At 36.8% G+C, this 26,110-nt stretch overlaps 1 protein-coding gene across 1 annotated transcript in view; it reads left to right on the forward strand.

Annotated features, from left to right (window-relative positions):
• Positions 1-26,110, forward strand: part of SNX4 (sorting nexin 4) — a 62,954-nt gene that overhangs the window by 12,660 nt on the left and 24,184 nt on the right. The window contains exons 2-8 of the mRNA XM_004278808.3: positions 1,047-1,168; positions 6,215-6,350; positions 6,428-6,577; positions 7,035-7,082; positions 14,014-14,069; positions 17,358-17,430; positions 23,615-23,676. Of these exons, the coding sequence (XP_004278856.1) occupies positions 1,047-1,168; positions 6,215-6,350; positions 6,428-6,577; positions 7,035-7,082; positions 14,014-14,069; positions 17,358-17,430; positions 23,615-23,676 (647 nt within the window). The remainder of the gene's footprint in view (positions 1-1,046; positions 1,169-6,214; positions 6,351-6,427; positions 6,578-7,034; positions 7,083-14,013; positions 14,070-17,357; positions 17,431-23,614; positions 23,677-26,110) is intronic.

The raw sequence follows: 26,110 nt of genomic DNA on the forward strand, positions 1-26,110 counted from the left end.
ACTACTGAGCCTGTATGCTACAACTGCTGAAGCCCGCGCACCTAGAGCCCATGCTCCGCAACAAAGAGAAGCCACCTCAGTGAGAAGCCCGGGCACTGCAACAAAGAGTAGCGCCTGCTCGCTGCAACTAGAGAAAGCCCGCACGCAACAATGAAGACCCAATACAGCCAAAAATAAATTAAAAAAAAAAAAAGTTTAGGCAAATTTATGGTTAAATATGTGACGACTCCTGCTTTTTTTTTTAAGCTGCCTGCTAAAAATCTCACATTTTGCCATATATGTAGTATTTTATATTTGAGATAGAGATTTGACTTTGGTAAAATAAAAAGATTAGATATCAGGGACTTCCCTGGTGGTCCAGTGGTAAAGAGTCTGCCTTCCAGTACCGGGGACGCAGGGCAACTAAGTCTGTGCGCCACAACTGCTGAGCTTGCGCGCCTCAACTTAGCCTGCATGCTGCAAACTACAGAGCCCACGTGCTCTGGAGCCCACGCAACAACGAGAGAGCAAAACTAGAGAGAAGCCTGTGCATCGCAAGGAAGAGCCCATGCACCTCAAGGAAGGGCCCACACACCACAATGAGCACCTCAACAAAAGATCCCACATGGCTCAATGAAGACCCGACGCAGCCAAATAAATAAATAAATATTAAAAAAAAGATTAGATATCCGTATTGAGCATCACTTGTCTTTGTATATAGTGTTTTTAGATTTTTTTCATGTGTATTTCTATATAGGTTTATTCTTGGTTACTGTGTGAAATGTCTACATTTTATCTTAATTTTTTTTCTTATAATCTTGCCTACATTTTAATAATTAATATGGCACTTGTTAAAATAGCTTCTGGAAAAGTTTAATGTGCTACAGTATGCTGATAAAAAGAGGCATGGCATTTGCTGATATCATTTAGCAGCCCCTAGCAACTTAAGAGATATAAAAAAGTAGCCCGAAATATGTACTAATAATGGATTTTATTAAAATAGCTAGGGTGTTTTCAATATAATTTTAAAGGTTTTTTGTTGTTGTTCTTCCATTGTTTTTATTCAGATGATGGAAAATAATTTTTGGTTGAAGAAGATAGAAATTAGTGTTTCAGAAGCAGAAAAGCGAACTGGGAGGAATGCCATGAACATGCAAGAAACATATACTGCTTACCTCATTGAAACAAGGTGAGTGACGAGAATTAGGTCTAGGTTTAGATAGAAAAAGCTTTGGTAGCTATTGATGCAAATTCTGTTGTATAATGGAATTGTTTACAGGTCATTGTCTTTTTAGGGATTTTTGCTGTTTTACTTTTTAACAAGTTAACAGGTGTGTCTTTTACTCTGGTACTCTTAGTAGCTAAGTTCTAATGTACTTGTTTTGGAGGGAGAGGGAAGGTTATTGGAATACTTTTGGGATCTGGAATGTTACTTGACACATGCTTTAGTGGAGTTCTTGTTAGATACAGCCCTTTTGTGATTTGGGGAAAAGATACCAGGTTCTCAGAGGTGTATGAAGTATTAAGCGGACTTAAGTAAGTGGAGATGGGTAACAAAGAAGTCTAGGAGGAGAGAATACAGTCTAAGTCAGTTTAGGAGAGTTGGGAGTTACAGAGAAATTAAAATCCCCCCTTTGCCCCTGCCAGCTGTGCAGCATGCAGGACCTTAGTTCCCTGACCAGGGATGGAACCCATGACCCCTGCAGTGGAAGCATGGAGTCCTAACCACTGGACTCCCAAGGAATTCCCCATTTTTAATCTTTTTTTTTTTTTTGGCAAGAAATTAAAGTCAGTTAAAAATTGATTGAGACTGGAGCTTTAGACCTTGGGGTAAAATTGAAAAGATAAAATAAATCATGGTGTAATCAAAAAAAAAAAAAAGGAAGAAGATAAAGTAGCTCATGGTATAATCACAACTCACCAGAAAAGTCTTACCTCATAAGGAAGAAGTTAAAGGAATTAGATTGTTTTGTCTAGAGCAAAGCAAGGGAAGAGTCAATTTATTTTGCCAATTATAAACAGTTTATGTAAAGACTATACTGACAAGTTCTTTTCTCTCTGTGGACTGAGCAGAAATACTTTCAATTAAAGCAAGTAGAGGGGGATCTTGCCTGGTGGTGCAGTGGTTAAGAATCCACCTGCCGGTGCAGGAGACATGGGTTCGAGCTCTGGTTCGGGAAGATCCCACACGCCGTGGAGCGGCTGGACCCATGTGCCATAACTACTGAGCCTGTGCTCTAGAGCCTGCGAGCCACAGCTACTGAGCCTGTGTGCCACAACTCCTGAAGCCTGCATGCCTGGAGCTCTTGCTCCACAACAAAGAGAAGCCACCACAATGAGAAGCCTGCGCACCGCGATGAAGAGTAGCCCCCGCTCGCCTCAACTAAAGAAAGCCTGTGTGTAGCAATGAAGACCCAACACAGCCAAAAATAAATAAATAAATAAATCTATTTAAATAAATAAATAAAACAAGTAGAGGGACTTCCCTGGCAGTCCAGTGGTTAAGACTCCCTGCTTCTGGTGCAGGGGGTGTGGGTTTGAACCCTGGTCAGGGAACTAAGATCCTGCATGCTGTGTGGCACAGCAGAAAAAAATAAATAAATAAAATAAATAAATAACAAGTAGATATGAGAGAACTTTCTGATAACTTCTAAAATAAAACAATAGAACTACCAGACCTAGTTGATAAAGTGTTACAACCATGTTTTAATATGAATACATTAAAAGTTTTTTTAGTCATTTTCATTGGCTTTACCACACTGTCACCAAACTAGCCTTAGGGCTGAACCCTGTTCCATTTTCAGGGTTTTCTCTAGATCTGTGGTTCTACCCAAAATGAAAGTTAAAGTCATGGTGAAGGTTATTTAGTTTACAAATAATTCTGATAATCCTTTCTTTAACTATAGTCTTCCTTCTTACACACACACACATACACACACAACAAGCAAAGAAAACAAAACAAGAAAAGAAAAAAAGAATCTTCTAAAAAGAAGAGAAAATTTGTGTACGATAGGAATTTGGGGAAAAGAGCTAAGGTGGGTCTTTTAAAAAATAGGTTGTTTTGGGGCATGCATATATACATGTATGTATCAGAGAGATTTTTTAAGGTAATTAAAAAAAATTATGGTCCCATGAGAGAGTTTTTTTTTTAAGTTAAATTAGCCACTTTAAAAAATCATACTTTAGGGGACTGCCCTGGTGGTCTAGTGGCTAACACTCTGAGCTCCCAATGCAGGGGGCCCAGGTTTGATCCCTGGTCAGAGACCTAGATCCCACAGTCATGCTGCAACTAAGAGTTTACATGCCACAACTAAAGATTCTGCATGCCGCAACTAAAGAGGCTGCATGCCGCAACTAAGACCCAGTGCAGCCTAAATAAATAAATAAATAAATCATACTTCAGAAATTCATGGCTCTAGCTTTCTAAGTAAATTCTTAAATTTAAAACTGTAAAGGATATTTTTATTTTATTCTATTTTATTTATTTATTTGGTTGCCCCAGGTCTCTTAGTTGCGGCAGGCAGGCTCCTGAGTTGTGGGAAGCAGGCTCCTTAGTTGCGGCTCGTTGGGCTTCTTAGTTGTGGCTCGCCGAAAAAGGACATTTTTAGTATGTGCCTATTTCTTCACCCAATTGAACAATGAAATTAGCTGTTGACTCGTTTTACTGCTGGAAGAGACTTGATTTGAATAATCTGGAATGATTTATAGTTTACTCTTGACTGAAATGAAGAGAGTATTATAATTTGAAACTTGGAGTTAGAAGTGACCATACACGAGTAATATAGCTAGACTCTGGATAAATATTTAAGTGGATCATCAGTAAATGTGTGGTGCACAAAAGGATTATTGAGTTGACTTTCACAATTGTATTTCATTTATTTTAAAACAGTGATTCTCAAACTTTAAAATGTATAGGAATCACTTGGAAATTTTGTTAAGCTGCAGAGTTTTGGATGGGGTCCAGGAATTGACACATTTTAAGCAAAATTCCAGGTGTTTTTGAAGCAGATGGACCATGGACCATAGTTTTATCAAGTATAAAGGCTTTACATTTTAAGATAGTTATATTTATCTGTCTTTTTTCTTTTATGATTTGTGTTTTCCCTCTCTTAAATTCTTGCCTACCCCACATCGTGTACATATCCACTTTGAGAAACACTGCTTTTAGATAGATTATTTTGAAAGTACTGTACCCCTAAGGCTAACTTTCATTCAACAACCACAGAACCCTGGAATTTATTAATTTAATCATGTAGGATTCTTGCTGTAATTCAGTATTATTCCGATAGTCTTGGACAATATGAGTATTATTGAGCCTTGATATTGACTAAAAGTTGAACTTTAACATATAGCTTATCTACCTACTCTTTGGACACAAGTAGAAAGTCCATTTAGCAATTGCCTATAGTGTTACAGTTTAATAGGCTAAGAATGAATGAAGCTAAAGTCATTGATTTTAATTTCTCCAGAGGTTTTTATGCTTTCCTGTTCATAGAGTATGAACCCTTTTAAAATATACTGTACATAGTAATAGGTAAGAATTCCTCATTGTCTTGGGAGGCTATGTGATGTCTTCGCTTAATTCCTCTAATTTGTAAAACAGGGCTGATGATCCTATCTACTTTATTGTGAGGGTTAAATTAAATGTTGCATGTAAAACCAATTATGTGCTATTAAGTATTTGTTAAATGATTGGATAAATGGGGTAGTTTTGTGGTCCAAAGAAAGTCTTCCCTATGCTTTTAGGTGGTTTCCAGTTGTTAGACCCTGCCTTTTGTGGCCTTTAAAACAAAACAAAAACCAAAATCAACTTGTAAAAGATCTTCTAACAGCCTTTAGGTGTACTGCTTATAGGCTGTATTTATTTGCTTATTAGCAAGATGTGGGTTCTGTTGGTCATGATTTTAAATAATTTGAAACTTGATATTAACCTAAGATATTTTTTCAGCTGAAGTTGAACATCTGAATTAGAATAGTATTAGTCATAGCTAATGGTTAGGTCAACTCTTTAAAATGAATTATGATTTAATAATCCTATATCTTTGCCATGGGAGCCATTTGTACATTTTGAATTTCATATTATGCTTCCTTTTCTGTTTCCTTTCTATTATGTTTCCTTTTCTAATATATAATGCAATGAATAAATTTAGTGGCAAACTTAATATAAAAATTATTTTTTAATTATAATAAATAATTTTATTTATTTATTATTAAAATGCTTCTGTGGAGCATGACACAGTATATATATCTTCTCAAGACTTTACTTTATTCTAAGACTGATTTAGCCTCTGTGCCTTTATGCCATAATGTACAGATGCACACTTTGGTTATATGCGTGTTTCTTGGAGGGCCTATAAGTTATTTTCAAGCAAACAATTAGAAAATGGGAAGGTTCTGATAATGTTTAGAAGACTAATGTTTTCTAACAGTGATTATGCTAGCAGAAATTGTAAATAGTCAAAATAATTTCAAATATTCTTTATATGATTGTACCCAGCTTTCCCCCAACTTGAACTTTTATATGGATGAGACATGGCGTTGCCTGCAGCTCTTTATATTAAAGATAAGACTAGAATTGGATTTTTACATCCCTTCTCCCCACTGTTTCAGAGTTAACTGACATTTTGCTTTTGTGGGTTTTTTCAGGTACTTGGATGCATCTGATTCATTTATAACGTTGAATCGAGGGTTTTTTTGGTGTCATCGTCTTTGACATGAATATTATTCCCTCATTGTGGCAGGAGTTGTTCTCATTGTGGCAGTGAAAAATACTTTTTCTTTAATGAAACACTGGCTAAGCCAGACTTTACTATATTAGAAAGCCAGCTGTTATACATTAACCAAATTATTTTATATTGAGGCTTTTAGAATGTTCCTAATATGACTATTTCTCTTGAGTTCAAATAGGTTTTCTATAATAGAAGAAAGTGGTTAGGAGTGAAAGCTTGGTAATCAGATGGATCTGAGTGCTCTACCCACAGATCTTTGTGATTGTAGGAAGAGCATATACTGTGCAGCTGCTTCCTCATCTGCGAAATGGGGACAGTAATCCCTGCTTCACCAGGTTTGTTGTAGGGATTAAATAATACATGAAAAATTCTCTACTCAGTGTCTGGTTCATTCAGTAAAGGGAGTTATCAGTTTTAAAGGAATGGAGTTATCAGTTTTAAAGGAGGTCGTGTGCATGCATTTGTATTTTTAAAAAACACTAGAAATCTTATTCTGTCTTTTTCAGGTCAGTTGAACATATTGATGGTCAGAGTGTCCTAACAGACTCACTATGGAGGCGGTATAGTGAATTTGAGTTGTTGAGAAACTACCTTTTAGTTTACTATCCGCATATTGTTGTGCCACCTTTACCAGAAAAAAGGGTAAGAAGTGAAATGGCAGTATAGTTCAGAAGTATTTAGCATTGAGACTATTCTTCATGGTTGTTTTGTTTATCTAGGCAGAATTTGTTTGGCATAAACTCTCTGCTGACAACATGGACCCGGATTTTGTGGAAAGACGTCGAATTGGTTTAGAAAACTTCCTCTTGAGAGTTGCTTCACATCCCATCCTTTGTAGAGACAAAATCTTCTATTTGTTTTTAACACAGGTATTTTTCTTTTATTTAGTCTTCTAAAAAAATTCATTTGACTTGGGATCTTTTAAATTGTGGAATGCTTATTCTTAAGGATCCTTTTGGAGCAGCTTTGTTAATTTATATGCATTTCGTGGTTTGTTCTGTTTTGAATTTCCAAAGTAAACTACATCATTCTTTTGGCTAATGTTTTTATACTTAAAGATACTAAAGATGGTACTTTTTGGTATCACTTAAATGGTATCAGAATTAGCCTTTAGTTTTTTGAAGCCCAGGTCTATAAAATCTTGAGTCCATCTTTGGTAATCTTTTGGAATCTGGATTGTATGTTTAATTTTGCAGTGAAAGGAATTCTTTTTTAACCTTTCTCTCCCATCTCCCCTGAAAGAAGAACAGAACGATAGATATTTAATTTGGAATATTCCTTACGGGCTATTTTGCTATGATATCTAAAATTAACTTTAATTTTTAGGAAGGTAACTGGAAGGAGACTGTGAATGAAACCGGATTTCAGCTGAAGGTAAGGATAATTGCCTGAAATAATTTGTTACATTGCTTTACAGTTCCTAGTGCCATGCACTTAATGGGTACTTGCTGTTTATTGAATGAGCGAATGTTGGAAATTGGCCTTGCATCTAATATCATTGGTAAAGTTTTTAAAGAAACAATGCAGTGTATTTTTGATTGGTGTAATTTTTGTTAATAGTGAGACTGTAATGGGCATATTTATGAGTTTAATTCTATTGGGAAAGAAGATTTTGAAGCAGTAATTTAGATACAGGCTATAGATTTTTCCCACAGTTTAGTCATGTTATACATTGTATATTTTTTTCTTCCCTCTGTCCTTATCACTGCCACTATCGGTGGTGCCCCCAAAATTGCTCACTCTATTAAATAGGAAAGACACTTCTGAAGAATTGATCTTGGGTTTTCCAGTCTTAGCAGACTAGAAGATGAACCATCAGTCATGCTTCTTCTGTCTACTGGGACATGGCCAGTTTTGAGTGGGCATAGGATTCATTTTGTATTAGCATCTGTTAGTAATACAGGCCTAATTAGATTTTGACAGCTTTTCATATTCGTTCATTAGAATTAGTGTCTGGGAATGGAACTGTTATCTAAAAATTAAAGAGCATGTTGGTCATAAGATGGCCACTCTAACTCCAGTCTGCTCTCCCTCTTGTTCCCAAAAGTAATTTAACACTGGTGCTTGCAAATTTTTTAAAGTTTTCATCTCTTGTGTAAACTGAATAGGTAAGAAGAAAAAGTAATATAAATTGATATAATATATAAATTGATAAACAATTCACATGATAATGCAGTAACAAAATTCAGTAGGTCTAGGCAACAAGAACAAAATGTCTTTACAGTAATTTTAAGAACACCCCCTAGAGATTTATGCATTGGTATATAGGTATTTTAATTTTAACATAAAAAAGAGAAAATTTTTTGTCTGCACAAAAAATATAATCAAGTATCTAATTCTGTCATAAACCAATTTTAACTTATAAATATATTGTTGGCAGATAACATGAAAAAATTAGTATTTTCTTGGCTATAATTCATTATGGTGCTCAGAGAGAATGCTGGAATTTTGGTTTAGAGATGGTTTGAAATAACTCTAAACTTTAAAAAATTATTTATATTTTGATAGAATTTTCTGAGAACTAGTCCAAGATTTCTTAGGAGCCAGTAATAAAGAAAAGAGCAAACTAAAATATATATTTTTTAGTGATATCTCTTTATATAAAAAGAAAATTTTAAAAATTTTCGTCGTTGATTTAGTCATTAGTTTAGTAACTAGTTATCAGTTGTTTGTCCTTAACTCAGTTTTTGGCCATAACTTGGGTGGCCTTGAGAAAACTCCTAAATTTCTCCATCCATATAGACTATGCTCTTTACAGAGTGCTTTGAATCTTGTGTGTAGGTGCTATTTAAGTGTTTAGATACAATGTTTTGTATTTGGGTAGCCTTACGGTGAAATCTTAGTTTCACTTTCATAAAATCTTTGAAAGGTAATACTCTGTACACAATAATTTGAAAAGTCAGAATTTAAATGAAATGAACCAGACATAAAATGTATGGGGAGAATTCGGAGACCCATGCAAGGAATTGGGACTTATTTTTAAAGAAGCAGGGTTTTTAAAAAAAATATTTATTTATTTATTTGGTTGTGCTGGGTCTTAGTTGTGGCACATGGGCTCCTTAGTTGTGGACCGTGGGCTCCTTAGTTGTGTCTCACGGGCTCCTCAATTGTGGCTCGCCGGCCCCTTAGTTGTGTCATGTGAACTGTTAGTTGTGGCATGCATGTGGGATCTAGTTCCCTGACCAGGGAATAAACTTGTGGCCCCTGCGTTGGGAGCATGGAGTCTTAACCACTGCGGCACCAGGGAAGTGAAATGGGACCTTTTAGGACTACACATACACACCCGTACGTGCATGCATACATACAAACGTATGTGAGGGTGTCCGAGAGATAGAGAGAGAAAGACACACACTTCACTTATCTGGAGGTCATGTATTTGGCAGTTACAACTAACCCAATCACAGTTGAAAGGGGGTATTTAGAACTGACTTCTGAGATGTTCAAATGGATGTAACATAACTTACTATAGTACTTACAGATATACTTTGGTCCTTTCAGATAGTACCCACTTTTTTTTTTTTTTTTTTTTTTTTTTTTTTTTTTTGCCGAACACGGGCCTCTCACTGCTGTGGCCTCTCCCACTGCGGAGCACAGGCTCCAGACGCGCAGGCTCAGCGGCCATGGCTCACGGGCCCAGCTGCTCCACTGCATGCGGGATCCTCCCAGACCGGGGCACGAACCCGTGTCCCCTGCATCGGCAGGCGGACTCTCAACCACTGCGCCACCAGGGAAGCCCCCCACTTAATTTTATTATAGTTATTCAAATAAACTTGGCTATCTGTTTTCTAGGCTACAGCATATTAGAAGAAAATTTAAGAGGTCTAAAAGTGAATACTGCCGGAGACAGGCACACTGTTACGATAGTGAAATTGACAGCTGAGCCTGCTAGTAAAGGATAACAGTGATCTGAGAGTCAGACACTGCAGTATGGAGGCCTCTGGCATGGGGCCAAATCCCCACACACCTATGTAACCCCTAGGGCTTCACTGTGTCACAGGTGGATTCAGTATTAGTTGTTTATAGTGGTTACCTTGAGGCTTCAAGAAAAGGTTGAATTGCTGGCTGAGTACTCATAATTCAGTGTTTCTTTCTTCTTTTTTTTAGCGTGGAACTAGTTTTTTGATTAAAAAAAATTTTTTTTAATTCAGTGTTTCTTAAAATGTGGTCAGTTGGCTTCATGAGTCTCAATTTGCTGGGATTGTTTGTTCAAAATACTGAATCCTAGAGTTCATTCCAGACATATGATTCCCACGAGCCTAAAACTTAAGAACCATTGCTGTAAGATGACAGATAAGAATATTTTTAGGGAAGATAATTTTAGAAGATTATCAAAATTGGTAAAAAAAAAAAAGAAAAAGAAAGTTAGAACCTAAAGCAGTATCTTATCTGAATATCATTAACATTAAATGTTTACTATGTGCTTAAGCACTGTACTCTAATACACGGTCATGTTTTTTTGCTGACAGTTGCCTCAGTACCTTTGAGGTTAGTTTAATATTATTCCAGTTTTTTAGATGAGGAACTCGAGAAAGTGACTTCATGGTGGTATGATGTTGATTGTTGTCAATTATCGTTTCAATTTGATTGCTGTCTACTTGAACTGGTCTGCCCGACCGTGGAGCACTGTCCAGCAAGAAATCTCCAGCACACAACTTCACAAACCACTTTTGACATGTTCGATTAGTCACAGCACCTTCTCCATACACTGCACAAAACTTTCTGTGCGTTTCAGTTGCGTTTTTACCTTTCTTGAAATAATAAAGCATAATATGCCGAAAATGCTTTTTTTCTTCCATCTTCAGTATTAAAATTGCTACACAAAAATTCACCAATTTTGTTAAGTCTTTTTTTAAATGCTTGCTGATATGACAGCCGTCACATACAGTCTAACAAAATTGTTTCGAATGAAGTTAAAAGACTGCTAAGTGCTACTAGAGCCATCTTACGGAAAAGACCGAAGAAAACTTTTGGCCCACCCAGTACTTTATTATTTATTTATGTATTTTAAAAAATCATATGGTATTTGTCTGTTTTCAGTTCCCTCTTTTTAAAAAAATTAATTAATTTTATTTTTGGCTGCGTTGGGTCTTTGTTGCTGTGCGCAGGCTTTCTCTAATTGCGGCAAGCAGGGGCTACTCTTCGTTGCAGTGTGAGGGCTTCTCATTGTGGTGGCTTCTCTTTGTTGCACAGAATGGGCTCTAGGCATGCAGGCTTCAGTAGTTGTGGCTCGCGGGCTCAGTAGTTGTCGCTCGTCGGGCTCTAGAGCACAGGCTCAGTAGTTGTGGCACACAGGCTTAGTTGCTCTGTGGCATGTGGGATCTTCCCAGACCAGGGCTCGAACCCATGTCTCCTGCATTGGCAGGCGGATTCTTAATCACTGTGCCACCAGGGAAGTCCTCCACCCAATACTTTAGTTTAAAGTAATATCATTTTAACTCAATTCTCTCAGTAAGTTACTTACATGAAAGTAAGTGTCATCCGTATGCCCAAACCTTAAATGATTTTAGGCTGACTCAGAAGAATCCAGAACCCTGTCTGTTGCTTGGAGCAGGGACTGCCAGAGAGATCTGGGCCTTTAGGATCTCTGCTAATCCTGGAGATTCCAAATGCTGGGTGCCTACAGACTGTCAGGTACCCTTCTAGGTGCTGTGGATACAACAGCGAATACGCTGGAAACATTCATTATCCCCATGTTCTTATGGAGTTTGTATTGTAAGTAGTTGGAGACTTTAAGTTAACATTTATTTAAGATACTTTGAAAGTTATAGGTGATATAAAGTGAAACATTACTGTGAGAGATTATGACAGCAGGGATTTTTTTCTAGGGGTTATTTTGAGATAGGTGACAATAAAATTTATTGTTCAAATGGGGACACTTTTGAGAATAAAAAGGGGGTCTGCTAATAATTAGATTAGGGACAACAGGTGTAAGCCAGGACTGTCCTGGGCAAACTGCATCACATGGTTGAAGAGAGAACATTTGAGCTGAGACCTGAATAGTGAGGAACCTGCAGTGGAGTCAACCTAGCGGGTAAAGGAAGAATGTTAGAGAGAGGGCAAGCTGGTAATGGTTTACTAGGCAAGGTTTGGGGGAAGAACCTGAAAATGAAATAAAGGAAAGACAAGGTCTAGGACAAGGAAAGTAAAGTATGTAATAGTAATTGGAAAGGGAAGGAGAGGTGGGGATTAAAGAACATGGGAAAGGAAGTTAAGTTGGGGCTGTAGAATAGTCGGGGTTATTTTTTTCATTCAGCCAATACTTATCGCATGTTTTTCTTGTGCCAGGCATTGGGAGGCATTGGGGTTACAGGAATGAACAAAGAAGATTAAAGTATTGCCGTGGCAGCCATTGTGCAACTCTAGGAGCCCCATTCACATTGTGCTTTTCTTGTGGCTCTTATATTCTAGTGGACAGCTAGGAAACAAGAAAACAACTCAGCGGATTTCAGATAGTGCTGTATTAAAGGAGATAAAGTAGGGTGGTATGAAACAATTATATAAGGGCTTCTTTAGATATTTAGTGAGGAACCTGATAAGATGGATGAATGGTAACCGTCAGATTTGGAACAGCCTAGGTAGGTGTTTAGAGATCTAGCTTTGGGGAGAAGTTTCTGATTTGATGACATTTTAAGCAATTTCTCTTATTATGGAATCTTGTGAAATGATGAGCAGGTTGAGTGGGGTGTTATGATGGACTGACCTGACAGAATGCTTGGTAAGCAAAGGTTAGGATGGTGATGGTTTACATTTTATATGCCTTCTATAGTGGTAAGATGGTAATATTAAAAGTAAAAAATAATTTGTAGTATTAAGTATGAGATTCAGAAAAAGATACACATGAAAATTTTCTTTTTTTACTGATGGTTTTTATGTAATTTCATCCTTATTTAAAGAATCTCATTTGCATGTGACTATAAAGTCATTAACACGTTGATGTTGCGTGATTTGAATTCACTTAAAGAACATAAGGGAGTAATATTATATGCCTTAAATTCATAGTTGCTTTAATTGTAAGGACTTTCACATGCATTAGCTCCTTTGCCCTTGAGATGTAAGAAGGGTCAAGAATTGATAAAATACCCATTTTAGAAATAAGAGAATCCCCTGAATTCAATGACAAATTAAGCTTTAGATATTCTTGATAGCTGTTTGAATTGCTTTTGGTCTGAAGGTTTAGGAGGCTGGGTTTATGGAGTGGTGTATTTGTTGCATTTGTTTTTATTTCTTCAGCCATGTAATCTGGGGAGCCCTAGTAGTTTTGCTTTTGTTTGTTTATTATTTTGGGAGTATTTGTAATTAGGGCTTATAAGTTGGAATAATATAAAATATTCAAGCTGATTGGGATTTTCAAAACCAAACCACATCATGAAATTGATTACTGATTGAGCTACCTTTTATGAACTGTATCATTTTTGTGCCTTGGTCAGAAAAAAAAAATATATATATATATTTATTTATTTATAATTTTTTTATTTTAATGAGAACATATGATAAGAGGAGAGGATTTGGCTATATTAAGTATAAATTTATACAATGAAATTATTATTTCATGTTGATCCTTCTGTCTCTCCTTTGAAATAAGTTAGGGTAGAAATAAGTAAAGGTAGTTAAATAGTTGTGTTGAAATATCTAGAAATAAGTAAAGGTAGTTAAAAAGTTGTAACATTTCCTGCCAGCTAGAAAGGAATTAATTTGATGTCATCTAGCTTGTTTTTTTTTGGCCGTACCTCAAGTATGTGGGATCTTAGTTCCCTGACCAGGGATCAAACCTGTACCACCAGGGAAGTCCTCATCTAGCTAGTTTTAATTTAGTACAGGCATTTCCATATTTCTTTATTTTCTAAAATACTGATTATGAAAATGAGAAAAACCAATGTACATTTGGTTTACATTCCATCTGAGAACGACTCTCAGTAATGCACAGGCTTCAAAGCAGTAGTTTTATTTAGTTTATATATATAGATCATTGTTTTTCTTGATTTAGAGAAAAAGTAAACTACTTTTTTCACATGAGACCTATTTTGTTATAATAATGCAGAGGTATATGGTTGCTAGTGTATTGGTGTTTACAGTTGTTTTACTTTGGTATTACTGAATGCCATGTGTTCAGTTTAATTTATAAATATTTTTGTAGTGTTTTAAAAAATAACTACTAAGCTGTTTTTTGGGGTATGTTTAATGTGTTTGACACAAATGATACGAAGAAAACTGTACTTGAGCATCTTAATTCTAAAGGGAAAATAAAACTGTTTGGATTTAAACCCTGAAATGTAATTGTATTAAGTGAATAAATTATTTTTTCCAGGCAGACTCCAGGTTAAAAGCGCTTAATGCAACATTCAGAGTGAAAAACCCAGACAAGTAAGGTTTTGTTTTAATAACAGTTACAATGTTGTTTTGAATGGTGCCTATCAATCTATTTAATTTTTCATTTCTGAATGTATGCACTTTATTTGCTAAATATTTTAAATAGTAATTCACGTTAGTGAAATCCTTTTACAGTCTAAAACTGATTTTGAAATTTGGTAATTTAATTGGGATTAAGGTTGTAAGTAACTGAAGTTTTAGAAAATTAAACCACTGCTTTTTCCTAGAAGGATTTATTGAGTGTTGCTTAAGGTATCAGAAAAATGAGAAAAATAATTTTAATTTCATATAAAATAGTTTTTCTTATTAGACTTTGCTTGTCAGATATGTACAAAACTCAAGATAATATATTATTTATTTTAATAATAAACTATCTACTTTGAATAGCAAAAAAACTTGATAGTTGCATACTAGTATAATAATTTCGTGGAGATGTATTTATATGACAGTTACCTGACTTCATCAGTGTCACTTTGGTGTTTGTGAGAGCATTTCTGTATTAAAGAAAACTGGTGTATTCAGAAATAACTTTCCTTAGGGTGGGATCTAGGTATTTAACATTTGGTTTTGTTCATTCTCTGAATTTGGTGGATAATTCAGGCTCTTCATTATATGGACCTTTACCTGAAGCTTGCTTCAGCTATACTTTCCAGGTAGAAATGTGCTTAGGTAGATGAGGCTTTTCCATATTTGGTGACCAAGTTTATGAGGTCTGTTAGAATTTCTCTAGTCAGGCCTTCAGCGTTAACTTCTACATAGTGTAAATTCTTAGCAGACAAAGGCCAAGTCTGCATAGTCTGATAGCCTATTGTGCTGGACTTTATAAACCATAACACATTAACATTGTGCCTCTGGTTTTTATTATACATTTTGAATATAAAATATAAATAAATATTTTAAAGTTTGGTAATTAAGAAATAGTGATGGTAACCATTGAGGTTTTTATTTTATTTTTTTAATAGACTTTATTTCTTAGAGTAGTTTTAGGTTCCTAGCAAAATTAAGTGGAAAGGACAGAGCTCCCAGGTACCCTCTGCCCCTACACTTACACAGCTGCCCCTAGAGATACAGAGCCGCCCCCATTATCCCTTACCAAAGTGGTACATTTGTTATGATTGACGAACCTACATTGACTCATTGTTACCCTCTCGAAGTCCATAGTTTACATTAGGGTTTACTCTTGGTGTTATATGTTCTATGGGTTTTGACTAATGTATAATGACATGTATGTGTCATTACAGTATCATAAAAAGTATTTTCACTGCCCTAAAAATCCTCTTTGCTCTGCCTATTTATCCTTCCCTCCCCATAGCCCTGGCAACCACTGATCTTTTTACTGTTCCCATAGTTTTGCCTTTTCCAGAATGTTGTATCATACAATACGGAGCATTCTCAGAAAGGCTTTTGCTTTGTAATATGCATTTAAGGTTCCACTGCAGTTTTTATAAGGGCTATAATGACATCCATGGTATATGAGATGTTCTCTAGGTTAAGAACTAAATTATGTCACCCTCCAAAAAAAGCTTTGGAAAACCTAAGCAGCAAAGTTTATGACATTGGTGAATGTACATTCATTAGAGGAGCATGTAGATGAGACAGTTTTTAAATTAATATTTAATATTATTGTTTTGTCAGTTGAATGTTTTTTAATTTAATGAAAAATATTTTGTCAACTGAATGTTTGTCTTCCCTTTTCTGACCTACCAGCTTTTCTAGATTGCTAAATTTTGTTTAATATTCTACATTATATATAGAATTTTAAATGTGATATGACCAATAACATAAACAAGGTAATTTTTTGCTCCTAAGTTCTTGTTCAAGTATATAATTAATGTATAATTGGTAATAGAATTTGTTTGCCTTAAGTTTTAGATAAGAGAATTATCTATATCAGTCATTGTTGTAACAGATTTTTAATATACAGAATCCCTGTTCTAGGTCTGTCTGGCCCAATAGACTAATTATTATTCATACCATTACTGAAATAGTTTATATCACTAAAATACTTTAATTCCATTCTTTCTTAAAATGTAGAAAACCAGAAAGATTGTTTCAGAGGTTTCAAAGATACCTCTTCATGCATGTTTATTTTTGTTCAAACTAGACTGTTAAAAGCAGTGAGGAGGAGGACCTTGAGTCTCTACTTTTTGTGGCAATACTTGGCTAATATTTAGGAGGTAGACTGAGTGAGTGGTAGAATGTATGGGATGAAAGAGAGGAGAAGGAAATACAGGTGGCACCTAGGTTTCATTGTTTAAACTGCTAGGGAATAGAGGAGAGAGATTTGATGGGATAGGGGAAGATAAGTTGAGCTTTGGATATGTAAACAGGTACAAATGTCTGCTAGTTAGTTGGCTTCACAGATATGGCTTTTAGGAGAGATTTGGGCTGGAGTTACATATTTGGAGTTCAGCAGCATGTAGATCATAATTGTGAAGCTTTGTGAATAAGTCACACAGAGTGTGTAGATTGCAAGATTGGTTGTAAAATGGTTGAGGACCTAGGGCTGAATCCTAAAGAAGCCAGTGCTTGAAGGGCGTTTTCCAAAGTGTAATCTGAGGATTGCCAGCATCTGAATCCTGTGAATGCGTTTGTTATAAATTCAGATTCCTGAATTTATTCCTGTGTACAGTTGTGGTGGTTACTCATGCCCTCTTTTACTGAGAGGCCCTCAGTAGTGCTCTTAGCAAACACTTCAGGAGTCCTTTGCACACTAAAGTTGGCGGTATAAGAGATGAGTGAAGGGAGTGAGTCCTGCAAAGGAGACTTTAGGAATGACCAGAGAGTAAAAGGAAAATCATGAGAAATTAACACTGATGTCAGGGAAACAAATTTTTGAGGAGGGTGAGGTCAGGTGTTACATTGCTGGAAGAACGGTGGTAATAGAAGTTTCAGGTCTTATGGAGAACGGCAGACATCAGATTATAGAAACAAAGATTACTGAGCAGCATGAAGATTGTTAGAGACAATGAGTTTATGGTTGCACCATAAGATTTTCTTAGCACCATAAATTTTTTCCTGTTTTTTTGTTTTCAAACTAACAAATATTATCTCTATCTCATTTCCACAGTGTAAATTATAAAGTCTTTTCTTGGCTTTAAAAATATTTAGAGAAAATATGGTTATTTTGTTTTAGAACTTTCTGAGTTTGCATCGGTGTGTAAATGTTTAAGGCTAGCAAATATTTAAATAGAATCAGTTTTATTATTCTCAGGAACTGCTATTTTGTCTTTCAGTTTTTGACTTTTCATGAGAAAAATGATGTTTTGTTTCCTGTTTCAGGAGATTTACAGAACTAAAACACTACAGTGATGAACTACAGTCTGTCATCTCACATCTTCTTCGAGTCAGAGCTGTAAGTGGTCCCCAAGAACTTTTTGACAGACATTAAAAAGGAAGTGCTTGGGCTTCCCTGGTGGCACAGTGGTTGAGAGTCCGCCTACCGATGCAGGGGACACAGGTTCGTGCCCCAGTCTGGGAAGATCCCACATGCCGCGGAGTGGCTGGACCCGTGAGCCATGGCCGCTGGGCCTGCGCGTCCGGAGCCTGTGCTCTGCGGCGGGAGATGCCACAGTGGTGAGAGGCCCACGTACCACAAAAAAAAAAAAAAAAAAAAAGGAAGTGCTTCTCATTTAATCGTTATGTTTTTAAGTAATGGAAGATATTTATGATGAATAACTGATTTTTATATTCAAATTTGGTGTGTTCATCACCTAAATTGCATTTTTTAAAAAAACGTGAAATGTTTTCTGGTGTAAATAACTTGAAGAATTTTAGCCTATAGTTTTCTCTGTAGTCTGTATATGGTTGTTTTGACATCTTATTGAAGGGCCTACCATTTCACTGTTGGAATATAATTAAGTGTGGGATTTTAGATCTACATATAATATCCTATTCTTTCAAGGTTTTTGTTTTTTGTTTTTTTCTTTTTTGTGGTACACGGGCCTCTCACTGTTGTGGCCTCTCCCGTTGCGGAGCACAGGCTCCGGACGCGCAGGCTCAGCGGTCTGTCATTTTCTGTCATCACTGTTGTCTTTATAGCAACACTGACATTGTATTCTGTACTCATTTGTTAATTATCTCCTCTACTAGTGTATGTGAGCTCCCAAGAGCAGGAGTTTGTTTTCTCACTGTCAAATCCCTAGAATAATGCCTGACTCAGAGTAGGCACCCACTACATATTCACTGAATGGATGAATAAATGGATGTACGTGCTGACAGTTTTATGTTTAAAAAATCTTAAAAAGCAGTAACATAAATTACTTCTTGAATTTAATTATAACCAGCCAGGGAGAACTGGTTAGTAATGTATATTTGACAAGAAATATGACCTTTAAAGAAAAATGACCTTGTCATCAGAGAGCTTACAATACACAAGAGAATTCTGGGTATTGATATATTTACCCTAAACTTTATGAAAACAGGCTTCAGAAACTTAATTGACATAAAAGACAGTTTGAGCTCTTCAAAGGAAAGGCAGCACTTGTTCTGTGAGTGAAATTGAAATTCTGACTGTATAAATGAGATAAATGCCAATGGAAAATACAGAATAGCTAAAATCTTGATTGTTCTAAAATTAGGAGAAAGGCTGTTTAGTCATAGACAGTGACATAACAGTTAAAAATGGAAGGTTATAGCCCAACACTGACAGAAGCCTGCGAGCAACACAGAAATCACCACAGTGAGGGCTTTTTTGTAGCATTCAGAGTGTCAGGAGAAGAAGGCTTAGACACTGTTTGATACAGATGATGAATTGTTAACAGACGAAGAGAAAATAGAATTATTTGGCTATCTTTTCTGACAAGGAGAATTCTTTTGAAAGTAGAAAAGGCAAAAAATAAATGACTAACAGGTTAAAGAGTTAATATTTAAGACGTCAAAACAGAACAACCAGAAAGGGCAGGTGGCCTTAAACTGAGAGGAGCTGGATTTAGAACTTGTCTCTGGCATTTACCAGGTCCTTCAGGCAAATCCACTAACCTTTCAGAGTTTGTTTTCTTTGCTGGAAAATGGGAATATCTGCCTGGCACATAGTAGGTACTACATAAATATTTGTTATATGAATGAGTGTGTTATTCATAGAGTTGTGAGACTCAGATGAGATAATCTATGTTTCGTAAACGAAGACAAAAGGAAAATAATGCTAATCTAATATTTATTTACTGTTGTATATCAGCCAAACATATTGTGTTATTCTTAACTAATTCCGATAGTAGCCCTTTGAAGGTAGGTGCTCTAACTGTCCCCATTTTATAGATTAGGAAGCAGAGGCAAATGAATTAAGTAACTTGCCTCATATTATACTATAAATAGATATGATGAAGCCAGAATTCAAACCTTTGTCTGACTCCAGAACCCATGCTCTTAACCACCTACAAATGGTATATTGACAGAGGACGTGAATTCAGGTAGATTGAGGGAGAAGAGAATTGATTTTCATTGAGCCACCTTGCTTATTGCCAGGTACCTTACAAATGTCATCTTCTTTAATCCTCAGTCATATGATGAGGTTCATTTCCACATTTCCAAGAGAATGATATAATACTAAGGCTAAGAGTAGTTTAATAAATTCTCAAAAGTCAAACCCTAAAGTAAGAAGGAGCTGAATCTTTTTTTTTTTAATATTTATTTATTTATTTTGGCTGCACTGGGTCTTAGTTGCAGCACTGGTCTTCGTTGCGGCACGTGGAATCTTTTGTTGTGGCATGCTGGCTCTTTGTTGTGGCTCATGGGCTTCTTTCTATGTGTGGTCCCTTGGCATGTGGGATCTTAGTTCCCTGACCTGGGATTGAACCCACGTCCCCTGCATTGGAAGGCATATTCTTAACCACGGGACCACCAGGGAAGTCCCAGGGGCTGGAATTTGAATTCACATTTGTCTTACTCCAAATCCCTTACTTCCTACAACCATATTTGCTGCCTCTCTAGGGGAAATCAAATTTAAAAGGGAGGGAGGAGTGTTTAACTTTGCTAATACTCAAAAAATGTAAATTGAAATTATTGAGGCACTATTTAACATTTAATTTGTAGTCATATATAAAGATGGTAATATCTAGTGTTTGTGAAATATTTGGTGACAGTGGCATTGTGTAAAGTATTACATACAGGTCCTTTGGGAAAGAATTTGGCAGTAGTATCAGGAGTCCTAAATCTCATAATCATTGCCTCCTTAGGAGATACTTCAAAAGAAAAGCTATGTGTCCAGATTTTTCAAATAAGATTATCTAATAGACTGTCATAAGACTTTGTGTCCTTTTTAACATTTAATCCCCTACTGCTTCAGTGAGGATAGAGAAGACATTCTTACCATAGTTGCAAATGATTCAGAACTGGGGAGGATGATAAGATGAGTCTGTCAAATTTCTTCTGTTGTCATATTATTTGCTAGGTGTCAGTCCTCCCCTGTCAGTTGTCAGACGATCACTTTTCAAAAAGAAAGGCTTGTCAACAGAATTGAAATTGAGTGGCAGTGTAGACTAAATCATTGTGTATAGCCCCCTTTACCTGGAACCATGATTCTTGCTTACCAATGACCACTGAATTAATCTGGTTTCAGGTTTTAATAATTCATGATTTATTTACCTGCCATTTTTGTCTTTACTTTTCTCTAGAAATGATATTTTTTGGTCTATAGTTTATAATTTTTCCTCACTTCATCTTTTCTCTCACTGCCTGATGATCTAGATACTAATCATCTCATGTCTCGGTTGGCTAGAACAATTTGTTTCCATGAGTAGTTCATGCCAGAAACATTGCTGGTCCAGTAACAACTGCTGAGTGGCTCTTTGTTGCCTCATTCACCAATAGAGTAGTTCCTTGTGTGGTTGCTCACCTTTCTGGAGTATGAGAACTCTTGCCTCTTTTTGTCATGTTCTATGGACCAAAGTATTTTCCAGAACTCTAATTATCATGGTAAAAGTTCCTTTTGTATCAGCTGCCAGGAGTGATAAAATTTAAAGAAAAAAAAACCACTTAAATACCGGTGATTCAGAAACTTTCTTTGAACATTTATTTTGTGTATGCATTTTGTATTTAAGTTGTTCTAGTTTTTATTCTTATGTGGTTATTTAACAAGTTCTTTCCCTCTCTTCTATACTTAATATCGTAGGTAGATGATAAAATGCTCAGCTGTCAGGAGAACGTTTGATCTTTAAAAGTATGAGGATCTAGGGATTTCCCTGGCGGTCCAGTGGTTAAGACTCCGCATTTCCACTGCAGGGGGCGGGGTTCACTCCCTGTTTGGGGAACTAAGATCCTGCATGCCATGCAGCGCGGCCAAAAAAAAAAGGTACGGGGCTTCCCTGGTGGCGCAGTGGTTGAGAGTCCGCCTGCCGATGCAGGGGACGCGGGTTCGTGCCCCGGTCTGGGAAGATCCCACATGCCACGGAGTGGCTGGGCCTGTGAGCCATGGCCGCTGAGCCTGTGCGTCCGGAGCCTGTGCTCTGCAATGGGAGAGGCCACAACAGTGAGAGGCCCGCATACCGCAAAAAAAAAAAAAAAAAAAGTACGAGGATCTGCAAAAGTTAGTACTCTAGAGTGACATTTTCCATTTTATATTCTTTGGAATGCCATTCCTGTAACATGTTCCCTACTGCAAACCAACTCTCTCTCAATAGTCCTGATTCGTATATAGTGTTAAAGTTCAAAAAAGTCCTGCAGAAAAAAAACCTGTTAAACATTTTAATCTCAGTATTTCCCAGACTTACTTGACAATGGAACCACTTTAAACAACCAACCAACCTTTGACACTCTGTAGGGCTCTCAAAAAATAATTGGGAAATAACATCCCAGAGAAATTAGTTTAGAGGTCTGTGGACAGCCCTGGAAAGTTTCAAGCATAGTAAAGACTATGAACTTTGTCCTGAAATTGGAGTCTAGTACAGGGGTCGGCAAACTTTTTCTGAAGGCCAGATAGTAAATATTTTCAGCTGTTTGGGTCATATGGTCCCTGTTGAAGCTATTCAACCCTGCTATGAAAGCAGCCATAGACAGTGCTAATATGAGTGAGTATGACTGTGTTCCAGTAAGACTACAAAAACAAGCTGCGGACCTGTAGTGTGCTACCCTCTAGTCTAGCAGGTCAAGGAGAGATGGAAAACATTTTATGATCCTCCTACGCCTGCTCCAGGTTTTTACAATGTGGTTCATTCAGTTTAAGCTGAAGTATTGAAAGGTTTAAGAATTATTGTATGGTTAATGCCTAATTCCTCAAATTACTCATGTTTGAGTAAGGAACTAGAGGGGTTGAATGTAAATTCAGGGTTTACATTTGGAAATTATATACTAGGAATTCTTTTTTAGGGTTTTATGTGGGATTGACTTTTGATCTTCTAGTTCATGTCCATAATACTTTGGGGGAAAGTAAAGGAGATTACTGCATATGGTGTTTTGTTTTGTCTTTTGTAAAATTTGTGTGAATGGCTAGGCAGTACATTATTTTGTTTTTGTAGTTTTTAAAAATATTTATTTCATTTATTTTAATGTTTGGCTGCGTCGGGTCTTAGTTGCAGCACTTGGGCTCATTGTTGTGGCACGTGGGCTTCTCTCTAGTTGTGGCGCGTGGGTTTTTTTTTTTTCTTTCTCTAGTTGTGGTGCGTGGGCTCTGTAGTTTGCGGCATGCAGGCTCTCTAGTTGAGGCACTTGGGCTCAGTAGTTGTGGCGCGTGGGCTTAGTTGCCCCACGGCACATGGGATCTTAGTTTCCCAACCAGGGATAGAACCCACGTCCCCTTCATTGGAAGGCAGATTCTTTACCACTGGATCATGAGGGAAGTCTCTAGGCAGTACATATTTTATCTCAGTGACCTAAATTGTAATTCTACTGTTACTGAAATATCTAATGTTAGTTGGTTAGAAGGCATTAACTTGATAAAGTAGCACAGAGGTATATTGCCTGGGAACTTCCCTGGTGGTGCAGGGGTTAAGAATCCTCCTGCCAATTCAGGGGACACAGGTTCAAACCCTGGTCTGGGAAGATCCCGCATGAGCAACTAAGCCTGTGCACCACAACTACTGAGGCTGCGCTCTAGAACCCGCGAGTCATAACTACTGAGCCTACGTGCCCTAGAACCCGGGTGCTGCAACTAATGAAGCACACGTGCCTAGAGCCCATGCTCTACAACAAGAGAAGCCACCGCAATGAGAAACCCGTGCACCACAGCAAAGAGTAGCCCCTGCTCGCCACAACTAGAGAAAGCCCACGTGCAGCAACAAAGACCCAACACAGCCATAAATAATAAATAAATAAATAAATTTATAAAATAAAAGTAATAATAACCTGCTGGTTAAAAATATTAGCACTCTTGGTATAGGAAATTTTAAAACGTTAATTAAAAAAATACAATTATCTCCCATGATGAAACTTTGGGAGATTTAAGCTTCTTTTCCATATTTTTCAAGGTTATTGTGCTAAGCATGTATATATATATATACATATATATATATATATATATGTATTTTAAATGAGGATAAAATCTTTTTTTTAAGTAATCTTTATGTAACTTTGACTTCATAGCAATTTCTTTCGACTGTTTATTCCAGAGAGTAGCAGACCGACTGTATGGTGTATATAAAGTACATGGGAATTATGGGCGAGTTTTCAGGTAAGCATTATGCAAACTTTTATAATAAACAACAACTAGCTCTAATTAGCTTTTTGCCTAAGAACTATAATTCTTGAAAATATATGATTCTGGAAAGCAAAAGATTAATTTTTAAATGATGTCCTGTAGTAGCAGTCTTCAGACTTTTCACTGTAAAGCCTTTGTTTAAATAAAAAATAATAAGGGAGTCCAGTATATTGAGCAGATAAAAGATAAACTGCTCTGAAGCAGTGAGCGGTGTCTTTTACTTTCTTGGCAGAATGCCCAAGAAGATTCCTTTGGAAATCACTGTCATATAGAGTTAGCGATTTTCTTTTTCTTTTCTTTCTTTGTGTCACTTTATAATTTCTGAAGGCTTTTGCAAGATGAATTTTTCAGTCTTGAGGTAATATTAGTGTAAATTAGAATATTTACTTGTGTAGATAACTTGCATATCTTGGTTATTTTTGAGCTTTTTCTTTTGTGAATTTTTGTGTGTGTTAATTATTTTAGTTGTGACATTTTAGAAGTTAATTATCCAAATCTTCTTGTAAGAAAAATGTCCTTGCTAATGTTCTAAGTCCTTTTGATTGAATTAATCAAAATAATTCATTTAACATATTTGAATAGGTAAGACATTCATATAGCACAAAATTCAACAGGAACAAAAGCTTATATAGTGAAAAGTCTCTTCCCTCCTGCCTGCCAACCACCCCGGTCTCCTCCTCTGAGGCAACTAATAGCAGTTTCTGAGTTACTTGTGTATCCTTCTAGTAACATGTAGCACCATTAATGTATATATTAACACACAAACAAATTCATTTCTCCCTCCCCCCTTTCTAAAAAAATATTTATTTATTTATTTTTCGGCTGCATCGGGTCTTAGTTGTGGCACACGGGATCTTTCATTGCGGCGTGCGGGCTTCTCTCTCTAGTTGTGGCACGTGGGCTTCTCTCTAGTTGTGGCACACAGGCTCCAGAGCGTATGGGCTCTGTAGTTGTGGCGCATGGGCTCAGTAGTTGCAGCGGACGGGCTCAGTTGCCCCTTGGTATGTGGGATCTTAGTTCCTTGACCAGGGATCGAGCAGGTGTCCCCTGCATTGCAAGATGGATTCTTAACCACTGGACCACCAGAGAAGTCCCCCCCACCCCCATTTTTTTAAACATGGAAAGGGAGCATGTTTTATACATTGCTATGTTCACTTGTTTTACTTTGCTTTTTTCTTACTTAAAAACAGCTCTCCAATATATATTGTTATCAGTAAATAACTGTATGGGGCTTTTTTTTTTTTTTTTTTTTAATTTTTTGGCTGCATTGGATCTTCATTGCTATGTGCGGCCTTTCTCTAGTTGCGGTGAGCCGGCTTCTCACTGCGGTGGTGCGTGAGCTTCTCCCTGTTGTGGTGCATGGGCTTCTCACTGCGGTGGCTTCTCTTGTTGAGGAGCATGGGCTCTAGGTGTGCGGGCTTCAGTAGTTGCAGCACGTGGGCTCAGTAGTTGTGGCTCATGGGCTCTAGAGCGTGGGCTCAGTAGTTGTGGCTCATGGGCTCTAGAGCGCAGGCACAGTAGTTGTGGCACATGGGCTTAGTTGTTCCATGGCATTTGGACCAGGGCTCGAACCCGTGTCCCCTGCATTGGCAGGTGGATTCTTAACCACCGCACCTCCAGCGAAGCCCTTCTGGTGGTTTTTGATATACAGAAATACTCAATTTGTTAAATTCAGTTAACATGTAAGTGGTTAGATTTTCTCCTTTATAAAGTAATAGCCTCTGACTTTTGTGTATATCTTAATAAGGTCTTCCCCACTATGGATTATAAAAAAATAGATTTTTCATTTCTTCTACATTTTTGTGGTTTTATAAATTTTTGATTCATATGAAATTTATTTGAATGTCAGGTGCGAGATATGGCTACATATTTACTTAATTTGAGTAACAGGTTATCTATATGTCTTGGTCGATCAAATGGAAGATGGGACAATATCAGCATTATATGATGTTTTTAATGAAGAGAAGCCTATTAATATTGTAAACATGTAGACTCTTCATAACTACGATAGGAGTATATGTCTAAACAGGAATAATGGGAAGAAAGGCAAATTCAAGTCAGCTGCATGAAGAGCGACTTACCTGCTTTTAGATCTATGCGTGAGTCAGCCCTGATTTTAAGACTACTACTCAAACTGGAACTCTAGTTAAGCTTGGGAATATGCTCATATGATAATTAACGTAAATCAGACACTCTCAAAAGTAGTACATTTATTGTAAATAATAAATGGACTTGTGTTAATTTGAGAGGCAAGTGGATGAAAGGTCACTTGGCTGAATCAAATTGTAAAGAAAATTATTTGCATTAATGTCTCATGATAAGTATTATACAGATTCGCCTTTCTGCTAACTCAGTAAATTAACAGAAAGCCATTTTACATCTAAAATATTTCATAAAAAGTGAGCCA

The sequence above is a fragment of the Orcinus orca genome, chromosome 5 (assembly GCF_937001465.1).
Source record: "Orcinus orca chromosome 5, mOrcOrc1.1, whole genome shotgun sequence".
Classification (NCBI taxonomy): Eukaryota; Metazoa; Chordata; class Mammalia; order Artiodactyla; family Delphinidae; genus Orcinus; species Orcinus orca.